General features: G+C 40.6%; 1 protein-coding gene across 1 annotated transcript in view; it reads right to left on the bottom strand.

Moving 5' to 3' along the window:
- Positions 1 to 7,127: 7,127 nt before the first annotated feature.
- Positions 7,128 to 11,864, bottom strand: part of LOC125031237 (signal peptidase complex subunit 3-like) — a 5,073-nt gene continuing 336 nt past the window's right edge. The window contains exons 2-4 of the mRNA XM_047621880.1: positions 8,937 to 9,099; positions 8,434 to 8,537; positions 7,128 to 8,146 (exon numbers count right to left, since the gene is read on the bottom strand). Of these exons, the coding sequence (XP_047477836.1) occupies positions 8,014 to 8,146; positions 8,434 to 8,537; positions 8,937 to 9,099 (400 nt within the window). The 3' untranslated portion in view covers positions 7,128 to 8,013. The remainder of the gene's footprint in view (positions 8,147 to 8,433; positions 8,538 to 8,936; positions 9,100 to 11,864) is intronic.

Genomic DNA, 11,864 nt, shown 5'->3' with positions numbered 1-11,864 from the left:
TACCCAACTTTGACAAATAATCACTAACTCAACCACCCTTCACTACCATTTACTATAGTGCTACATGACCTTAGATGTCTAGCACATTTATTTTGCTTTTAACCATGGGTGGTTGGGTTAGTGATTAGTTGTTAGAGCTGGGTTAAGGAATTGGTGAGTGAATGGGTTAGGGTCGGGTGTGGTAATGTAAAGGGGTTAGATTAAGTGAAGGATATATATGAGTTTGAGGAAGGAAAACAGGTTGTCAAAGCAGAAAGTGTGAGATTCTGTAAGGATGTCTGATAGGTTGGGATGTCTATGTAGGGAGGATAGGTAGGGGAAATTAGAGGTACGGGCTGCTTCAAAACGTGGGCATGACAATAAAATGTGTGGGACTCAAAGAGGAACATTACATAGGGAACATAAGGATGGATCGGATTGTGACATCACAAAGGAGTGTGTTAGACGGGTGTGGCCAATGCGTAAGCGGGCGAGAGCCGTCTCCCAACGTCTGTTCTGATGGGATGGAGCTGACCAGAAGGAGATTGACAGTTTTACAGTATGTAATTTATTAGTGTGGAGACTTGACCAAAAAGATTGCCATCGATTATACAAGAAGGTCTTAAAGTGTGGGTAATAATCCGTGGCTGGGATATGTGAGAAACGTGGTTGGTTTGATGTGGACATAGCAGCGTAGCGTGCTAGAGTATCTGCCTATTCATTGCCGGGGATTCCAACATGGCTGGGCACCCAGCAAAATTTGAATGTTTTATGACGCGTGGACAAGTAGAACAACCAGTTCTGGATCTTACGAACAAGGGGGTTGGTCGTGTGTATTGACTTTATGAAAGGTAATGAGTTACGGGAGTCAGTAAAAATTGTAAAAGAGGAGGAGGAGAGTGAGTGTATGTGTTTAAGGCAAAAAGGAGTGCATACAGTTCTGTAGTAAGGACACTGGATTCAGGAGGGATGGGGTATTTGAAAGTACGAGTTGGGAAGATTACTGCAAAACCAGCACCGGAGTTGGTTTTGGAGCCGTCAGTGTAGACGTGAATACTGGAGGAATGAGTGGAGGCATGGTCAAGGAAATGGGTGAGAAGGACAGTAGGAGGAATATTTGATTTTGGTGGGATGGAGCATTATAGGACTCAGCAGAGGATAGGGTGAAGATAATGGGGGTACGTTCCCTGATGATTTTAATAGAAGAGAAGTGTGGAGAAAGGTGAGAACTACTACTGACCTGGCTGAAATAATCACCCAGTTCATTAGCGACTTCGGGAGGATCAGAGATGAGGGTATATCGAATATGGAGGACGGGGGCTGGATAGTTTATGGACCCGGCGCCAAACATTTGAGATAGATGTAGAGGATGTAATTGAGGAAACATAATTTCGCCAGCTATTTGTTTTACAATTCCGGATTGTACGACGAAGACAGGCAGATGCTCTTTTAAAGAAGATAAGAGCTGATAGTTGATTTGGGGTGCCTCGTTTGTAACGGTACCTGTTCCAGGCTGCACGTTTTACACGGAGTGCTTTCGTGCGATCAGAATTCCACCATGGAACACATTTGGAGGTATAGGATCTTGAGGTTCGAGGGATAGCTGTATGGGCAGCTCTTGGTGTCTGATAAATAGGGGCAAAGGAAGGTGGAGGTGATTGTGAGGAAGGGAAGAGGGGGTGGAACGTTTATTCTGTCTGCTGCGGGTAGTGCGGGGAGGGAGAGGGGAAGGTGTTGGGGCTGTAGTAGAGATTGGGGTGTCTGGATTTAGGATAACAAAAGAATTTGATTGGGTAGAGATTGGAGTGTTTGGGTTAAGGATGGCAAAAGAGTTTGACTGGGGAAGGTAGGAGGTAGAAGAGGGGAATTTAGATGGAGGGGGGTTGGGTTTAGGAGAGGGTGTAGGAGCTTGGGAGGTATGGGAATTGGCAGAGTGAGCGACATTACTGGAGTAGGGGGTAAGAGAAAAGCCTTGTCGACGTGCTTCCTGTCTGGCTTCACGTAGAGTGAGTCCAAGTCTGAATCTGAGAGTTGCTACCTCAGACTCAAATTTGTAGGTAGGGCAGCCTCTATAAAATACATTATGGGGGCCACCACAGTTTGCACATGTGCGTGATTTTGCAGAGCAGTTTGATCGAGTATGGCCAGGTTGGGCACATATCGGGCATCTGGCTGTGGAACGGCAATGTTTGGCAGGATGTCCAAAATGCCAACAATTTTGGCACTGACGAGGAGGAGGTTGGTATGGCCGGACAGGTAGGGGATTCCCCACCTATGTAAACATTTAAGGGAAGATCATGTCTACGGAAAGTAATTTTGGCAATGTTGATGGATTTCTTGCGATTTCCTCTGGGAGGAATGGAGTAGCAATGTACATATGTTGCATCAGAGTCTGTTAGACAAGCGAGTAAGTCCTCTCCACAATCTGACCATTCTTTGTCATGGATTGGGCAATCTGTTGGGGAGATAGAGACAGTTCCGGTGCAAGTATTGAGGGTTGGATGAGGTTCTGTAGGGATGGGATTACCACATAGATCAGTTAGTTTAGTTAATGCTATAGCTTCGTTTTCAGTTGTTACTGTGACGAGACGGGAGTGGTCGGGTCGGCTACGGAAAGAGACTTTGCCTACTTGTTTTCGGAGGCATTGCTGGAAGAGGAGGGTGTTTTGAGAGTAGGGAGCTGTGGGAGGGATCACGAAAAATCGGTCCCATTTGGCTGGGCTAAATAGAATATTTAGGATTCTTGTAGAGGTGGGGGTAGTAGAAGTGCGGGGACGTGTGGAGGAGGGAGTAGTGTTGACGGGGGTAGTGTTACGGGGAGGTGGGCAATAAGGTTGTAAGGTAGTAATAAGGGGAGATGGGATGGTTGATGAAGAAGGTTGAGGGAGTAAAGGAGTTGAAGTTGAGCATGTTAGGAGAGTAGAAATGTCTCCTGGAGGTTGGTTGTTGATTATGGTTGATACTGTACTAGTATGCATTGATGATGGGGGAGTTGTTGCAGTGTTCGGAGCCGTGGTCAAAGGGGAGCCGGGATTGGGGCTATTTGATAATGGGGCAAGCCTCATTGCCCCTAATAGTGGGGTTACATCTTCATTATTGGCCATGATAAGCCTGGATTATATTGGGGAAAAATAAAAACAGTCCACCCCTCAGGGTCCCCTTGAGGGGTAAGGGCCAGGTATGGCAGGGGAATACCGTGCCCATGGTTCCCTTAGGCCGTTCAGGACTGACACAAAGTCAGTCTTTCATCCTTTCAGCACGGCTCTCACACCTTAGGAGGTGGATAGTAGAAGGGATTGATAAAGAATCTGAAACGAAAATTATAAGTGGGAAAAATAGACCATGCAAAATTAGTAGAGTCGATGGCTGAGTCCCAAGGTTGAGGAGTTCCCCATCATTGGGTCTCAGTCTCCGTCTCCTAAGCCCCCCCACGACAACAACGGGCAAAGGATTGGGGGGGAGACTAAGAGGAATTCCAACAAGGATTGTTGGATTAATAGCAAAGCCGTATACAGGCACTGAAAGTGCTGTAAAGTGTGGTGGGGGCCTGTCGAGCTTCTTCCCTGTTAGTTCAGGCGTGAGGCTATGTTCTTGCACCAACATTTTTCAACACTTGCATGGATTGGATACTGAGTAGAGCTACTGTCCAAAGTCACTGTGGAGCAACTCTGGGCAATATCAAGGTTACAGACCTTGACTGCTGATGATGTTGCCATTCTGAATCTCTGGAGACCCAAGTGGCGGCTCTTGATGCATTTAGCAGTGAAGCAAAGCCCCTGGGGCTAGAGGTCTCCTGGACCAAGACCAAGATCCAGGATTTTGGGGGCCTACTTGGAGACCCTGTGCAGGCGGTGAAAATGTCGAAGTCACAGAGTTTTATATACCTCGGTAGTGCAGTTCACGACTCTGGGCTGTCAGACCAGGAAGTCAGTAGACGGATCGGCCTGGCAGCAAGGGTCATGAAATCTCTTGACTAAAGTATTTGGAGATCCAGGTACCACATAAGAACAGGGTCTGTCAGGCCTTCGAGTGCTGTGAGACAACCAGAGATAGCTTCGGCAAACACCCAGGCACACTCATCCTCCCTCAATCTGTCCAAATGACACACCCTAGGGTGTCCATTTGGGCGATGGGAGGTTCTAAAGTGGACCCGGAGAGTAGCCACAACTAATCTATGATCAGTTCCAAAGAACTCGACACTTAGATACACCCTGCAGTTCTGGAGGATCCTCCACCGAGTGCTAACGAGGATGTGGTCTATCTCCTTGGCCACACTACCCGTATCGCTGTACCAAGTCCAGCGATGCAGATCAGAGCGTTGATACCAGGAAAAAAGAAATCCTCAATTTCCTGGACCTAGCAAAGTCACGGAAAAGGAGGCTATTCTCGCTGCCAGCATCAGCTCCTGAACCATGAGGACCGACAGACATCTCATAGCCAGCTTGATTGCAGCCGGATACCGAATTGAAGTCGCCCAGAACAATATGAATATCTCACCAAGGACAACTGTCTGCCACAGGTGCAAGTTTGGCATAAAACATCTCTTTCACCTCAAGTTTATAGGAGCCTATATAGCAAGATGGAGATGGCTATGGCTACTCCCTGGAGATGGTGGATATCGCTGCGGCCCGACCAGAAATAAGTGTAGCCACGCACACTAATCGTGCCGCTGCCAGGTCTTCTCACCTCTGAGAGAGCAGCCACCTCATCTCTCAAGCTGCTTCAATTCCCTCGACAGTAGTGGTAATCGATCGTCCTGTTCGTTGACGTTCCAAGCCCCCACCCTGACAGCCCGCCTGAGATCTAACCTCAGGGGGGCGCCACCTCTCCCACCCCTACCGACGCCGCCCCATACAGAGGAGGTTGGCTGGCTGCAGGTCCCATAATCCACCTGCGGGGCTCCCTGGGGCTTTCCCCCACAAGCATCACGCCAGGTTGGCGGTCACTGGGACCAAGATGGGATGACTGGTAACCCCCTCTCCCCACCCGCATCCCAGCGGTCACCAACCCCGAGGGACCCACAGCCCGCCGTTCTTGCTGGGTGGGAGGGACCTTAGCCCTTCCCCCAGCACCAACAACTATATACTTCGCTGCCAGTACGGTTTACTCGGGGAAGCAGACTGGCAAGGCCTGCCTCCCCACAGCCACCCATTAACCCCATGGGGCATATGTATAATGTATGTATGTATGTATGTGTGTGTGTACGTGTGCATGTATGTACGTGTGCATGCATGTATGTATGTATGTATGTACGTGTGCATGTATGTATGTATGTATGTACGTGTGCATGTATGTATGTATGTATATACGTGTGCATGTATGTGTGTATGTATGTATGTACGTGTGCATGTATGTATGTATGTATGTTTGTATGTATGTATGTATGTGTGTATGTGTGTATGTGTGTATGTATGTATGTATGTATGTATGTATGTATGTATGTATGTATGTATGTATGTATGTATGTATGTATGTATGTATGTGTGTATGTATGTATGTGTGTATGTGTTTCTGTTTTTGTGTATGTGTTTCTGTTTTTGTGTGTATGTGTTTCTGTTTTTGTGTGTATGTATGTATATGTATAAGTATGTATGTATATGTATGTGAGTATGTATATGTATGTGAGTGTGTGTATGTATGCATGTATGTATGTATGTATGTGAGTGTGTATATATGTGTATGTATGTGTATGTATATGTGCATATGTATGTATGTGTACATGTATGTGTATATGCACGTGTACATGTATGTATGTGTGCATATTTGTATGTATGTATATGTATGTATGTGTGTATGTATATGTATGTATGTGTGTATGTATATGTATGTATGTGTGTATGTATGTATGTATGTATGTGTGCATGTCTGTATGTATATGTATGTATGTGTGCATATATGTATGTATGTATGTGTGCATGTATGTATGTATGTATGTGTGCATGTATGTATGTTGTGTGCATGAATGTATGTATGTGTGCATGTATGTATGTGTGCATGTATGTATGTGTGCATGTATGTATGTGTGCATGTATGTATGTATGTATGGGTGCATGTATGTATGTATGTGTGCATGTATGTATGTATGTGTGCATGTATGTATGTATGTGTGCATGTATGTATGTATGTATGTATGTATGTATGTATGTATGTATGAATGTATGCATGTATGTATGTGTGCATGAATGTATCTGTGTGTGCATGTGTGCATGTATGTATGTATATATGTATGTATGTGTGCATGTATGTATGTATGTTTGCATGTATCTATGTATGTATGTATGTATGTGTGCATGTATGTATGTATGTGGGCATGTATGTATGTATGTATGTATGTGGGCATGTATGTATGTATGTGTGCATGTATGTATGTGGGCATGTATGTATGTAGGTGTGCATGTATGTATGTATGTAGGTGTGCATGCATGTATGTATGTATGTGTGCATGTATGTATGTATGTATGTATGTATGTATGTGTGCATGTGTGTATGTATGTATGTGTATATGTGTGCATGTATGTATGTATGTATGTATGTGTATATGTGTGCATGTATGTATGTATGTATGTATGAGTGCATGTGTGCATGTATGTATATGTATGTATGTATATGTATGTATGTGTGCATGTTTGTATGTATGTATGTATGTATGTATGTATGTGTGCATGTATGTATGTGTGCATGTATGTATATGTGCATGTATGTATGTGTGCATGTATGTATGCGTGCATGTATATATGTATGTATGTGTGCATGTATGTATGTATGTATGTGTGCATGTATGTATGTATGTATGTATGTATGTATGTGTGCATGTATGTGTGCGTGCATGTATGTATGTATGTATGTATGTATATGTGCATGTATGTATGTATGTATGTATGTATGTATGTATGTATGTATGTATGTATGTGTGTATGTGTATGTATGTATGTATGTATGTGTATGTATGTATGTGTGCATGTATGTATGTGTGCATGTATGTGTGCATGTATGTATGTATGTGTACATGTATATATATGTGTGTGTGCATGTATGTGTGTGTGCATGTATGTATGTGTGCATGTATGTATATATGTATGTGTATATGTGTATATGTATGTATGTATCTATGTATGTGTGTTTAACCATCATGAATATTTCAAACATAGTTTGTGGAAAAGACTTTATTACAAGAAACAGGTTAACTGTGAACAAGGGAGTCAACATGTTTTTACTTGAATTTAGAAGACTTAAAAATAGTAATCATGGATTCTGGCAATGAAATAAATACATCAAAAGTCACACTGACAATATCTACAAGTTTTGTATAGAATTTATGAACTTATAAAAATCAATTGCCTTAGCCTACATAAACAATGATTTCTTAGGTTAAAACTAGAAACCTTTTTTTCTGTCAGACCTTGAAAACCATAAAAGAAAGGGTTTTGAAAAAATATAATAACTTACAATTTTGAAAGAGCAGTAAACTATTAAAAAATCTAAAAACAAAAAGAGAAATGAAAAAATCTATACCATCAATCTTGAATGTGTAAGATTTGTAATACTTCACCACCAACTTTGAATTGCTTTTTGAATCTCACTGTCTTTAAACAGGTTTAACAAACAATCACTTCCATTAGCCTCTTTCCAAATAGATTTAAATATATTCCTTTCCAAAATAGACCCCCTTTTCAGAATATGAACTGCAAAACCCTTCACTTTTTTTTGTCAGGGCATAATTTTTTTTTACAAGATTTTAAATTTACCTTCACCATTACAATCAGGCATTACTAAATTCCAGCCACACACAAAGCAAGCTCTGCTCATTCTATCAGTGTTGAGCCACTTCCTGCATTACCCAAAATATTTAACAAAAAAAAACTGAAAGAAAATAAAAGAGGAAAAATAAACTAAATAAATGTAAATAAAATATCTAAATATTTCTATTGATCATTCTGATTAGCATCTGAGGGCCAATTTTAATACATATACCTGGAAACATCAATTTCTTTCTGATTAGAATAACAGGACATTACTTAAACATTACAAATTCCCTTAGTAACTACGGCCTTGTGTGTATTCTGAGGGAAAAGCCAGTTTATAGACTCCACTGCCGCTCCAGGTGGGCAGCGTACCCGCAATGGGAATGATGTTCCAGGACAGGTACAAGCTTACATTCTTGTGCCCACTGTGAATAAAAAGAATTGAAAATAATTACCTCTTCTCTCTATATGAATTGAGTCTAGAACATCATAAATGAGTTATGTCTATTGATTAGTTTAATAGGTATGAAACATGAGTTTCTAGAAATTTAAAGTTTTGGACTTTGTAATTAATTCATGAAGTAAAATATAAAGGAAACATTTTGGGAAATAAGTGACAAATAAGCAATTCCAAAAATTAGATCACAGTTCTACAAATGTGTTCATATTATAATTTCTGAATATCTATGCAGAAAATGAGACAGCTACTCACAGGAGACCATTTCCATCATCCCAAAAATAGTACTTGAGGTGCTGGTTCTTGAGTTTGACCACTGAAGCCTCTCCTCGCTGGATAATCTTGTCCCATAACACCACCTGCAAACCATGAATATTACACAAAAAATTATATACATTTACCATATATTCACATATACACACAAAACAAATGTAAATAAAAATAAATAAATCCTTTCATTCACAATCATCCTTATGACATATTTATAAACAAACATATGCAAACACAGTACTGACAAGTACACAAAGATGGCATCAACCAGCTACAGTAAGAAAATAGTAATACAATATGAAAATTTGAATCCACATATGAAGCAAAACACTTTTTGATTAAGAATCCATGCAAGGAATTCAAAACACATTACTTATTCTTCTCTTAGTTTTGTTGCAATGCATTGTCTATAGGTAAGTATTGCATACATGACATCCTCTATTCAGATATTTACAAATATGTAATAAATTTCAAGATACCAAACTGACCTGATTCACTTTGTTATTCTGAGTCTGATACTCAGCAGTGAGGTAGAGAAAGAGCTGCTTTGTGTTCCAGTTAAACAAAGGCGTCAGATCAGTGTTCAAGTCAAAGCGCAGGGCTCCCAAGTCGTTCTTCTCTCGTGACACTGCATACTCTGGCACATTTTTCCTATTAATAAAAGAAAAAGTTATGATAATCTCAAGCTGAAAGAAGAGAAGAAAACTAATCACTGCCATTCACTGTCCCCTTTTCTGTCTCTTTTCTATAGTGAGAGTTCTCTCCGTTTTCATGTCTTACCCTTTCTAATCTTATTGTTTTGTCCCTAATAGCAAAGGTAGCTCTCTTCCTCACACTTACAAAATGATTCAGTCATTCAACAAACACTTGCAAGCACAAACACCTAGAATTTCTTTGCCACAGTATGTCTGAAAGCCATTCCATATCTACCTGGGATTTTTTTTCTTGCCTTGTTTTAATTCTACCAGAGCATAAAATGACTTTTCATATATTTGTATTATAAGGTCCACTACAACAACAGCAAAACCTTATAAACCTTATCAAACTTTTGTCCTCTTATGGTTGAATTATACAATGTTCTGTAAGTACTCCAAATTAACCCAATGCCGACGGGCATGGCATTAACGTACATGCCATGCCCACTGTGAGATTACTCGTTTAATTGTTTTTAAACGTGGATGGCTACACTTGTACTAAGTCACCAATGAGCCAATTGCGAGTACTGCCTGTCTCGCCCGTTCACCCTTTCCCTTTATTTACAAAAACATTTTAAGTTATCTTATTTTGCTGTTACTAAGGTTTATAACATTATAGTAATTACAATATTCATAATAAAAGTAACACCATCAACACTCATAGCATTAGTAAAAAAATATGTTTTTCTTGCCAATTCAAGGAAAGGTGAAATCAGGTAAGGTCACAAGGTCTACTAATTGACTCCTTTGTGGCTAAGCACTAGCAGAGCAATCTATGTGCAGAGACATTTCACAAAAATATAAAAAATGCATTTTCCCCATTTTTTACTAATTTTCCCAGGCGGCATTGGCTTGAAGGACAATAGATAGAACAAAACTGCATCTACCCGTTTTTCATTACCATTGCATGTGTAAGATATATTTATACAGTATATGATATGATTTTTTTTAACCTCAATTGGTTATAAAAGTGGCACATGTGAAATAGGTGTTACATGTGACTGATCTCTCTATCCCATTTACAGATGATCATGCAAGCCACTCGACACATAATGTGGCCTAACACAATCATGTTGGAAGCCCCCAGTACCATACTAGAGAATTTCTCAAGCTGCATGTGAAGTTAGCTTCTCCAGGGAAAAATCAGAAGCATGGGAAACAAAATTACCTACTCTCTATGCTTTTGGCTGCAGCATAAACATTTTTTTTTTAGTTAGAGGCTAAAATGAGCCTACATCTGAAGATCAACAAATGCAATTAGGGCCAAACAAGCAAACAACTGTGCAGCTTGCACTACTTAGAGTAGGCTATATTCTCATAAGATGTCATCCCAGCATTAAAGGGTGGTCTACCAATGGGTAAAAAATACTGTAAATATTTGTTAGTAACTTGTTGGTTCTTTATTTTGATGTCACTAATTGAAAGTATCAATAATAGATTTCAGCGAAATTTTGCCTTAAAAGAAATATAGTTTTTTTTTTTCTTTTTACAAGTGCATCTCATGTTAAACATGAATTTGAAGAATTACTCAACTCACATGAAATTCAGATAAATCATTATTTATGCAAATCTTTCACTATCACAAAAATGGTACAACTTGCAATAAGGACTGCACAGAGATAGAGAAATACTAGGGTAATGCTCTAATAGAATATACAAATGCAGGACATACAAATATAGAATGACAAAAAGCATATGCTTTTCATCTGTGGTATTTTATTTGCAAGTTGATTATAAGAAAGTTGGGCGACACAATGCTTTCATATAAATTTACAGAAAATCTTATAACAACTTCATGAAAGAAATTACAAACTATTCACTGATACATGATGTAATCTGTGCAGGTAAAAAGACATCAGAAATAAAGAATTTAGATCATGACCGTTGTCCCACAGAGAGCAAGTGCCAGGGTGGGAGTCTGAGGGTAGAGCCCACCAAAAACAGCAATCGGGGGGGCGGGGGGGGGTAAAGCCTGGGGTTAGCAAGGAATGGCTGAAACAATAGAGGTGTGTACACCAGGAATAACTGAAACAAATGATAATTTTGAGGTTGGATGGCTATGTGACACTAAATGTTAAGGTTACCAAGAACGACACCCCAAGATAGAGGGAAATGGACACTGCCATCTTATGAAGCATAACAAATAAGTAATAAACATCTCAGGTATTGCTGCAGTACCCTCATATTTACTGCAAAATGACTAAAATGTTCGCTGCATATCGCAAGTCAGAGAGCCAGTCCGCAAGACCTTAACATTTTTTTTTTTTTTTTTAATAGGCATGAAGTGCTAATAAAGGAGGGGCGGGGACAGGGTTGGGAATAAATAGAAAGTAGAAGAGGTTAGGTCTGGATTTTGGATTTGCATTTTACCCTGGTTTTGTAACTGCTTCTGGAGGGTGCGTCGCCTCGGTAACAAATGCCAAACTAAAAATTTACCCATGGTTGTTAGCAACTGAGATTTTGGAGATACTTTACCCTGCCTTTCTTTTCTCTATAAACACTGAAACTCAGATGTCAAAGATAGCAATAATCTACAAAACATCTGGAGGCTATAATTTTCCCTTCAAAGTCAGCCAACATTCTCAAACAACGACAACAATCACACAAACCACACACTCTAAAAACCTCCCCTAAAAAGGCCCAATCCCCCCCCCGGAGAGGCGTCCATATGCCCCGTGCCCGCCCCGGCGCCCCTGCCCTGCGGCCCCCGGCGCCCCCCAC

The sequence above is a fragment of the Penaeus chinensis genome, chromosome 12 (genome assembly GCF_019202785.1).
Source record: "Penaeus chinensis breed Huanghai No. 1 chromosome 12, ASM1920278v2, whole genome shotgun sequence".
Classification (NCBI taxonomy): domain Eukaryota; kingdom Metazoa; phylum Arthropoda; class Malacostraca; order Decapoda; family Penaeidae; genus Penaeus; species Penaeus chinensis.
Note: the sequence above shows the minus strand (reverse complement) of the source record. Positions and strands in the feature narration are given on the sequence as shown.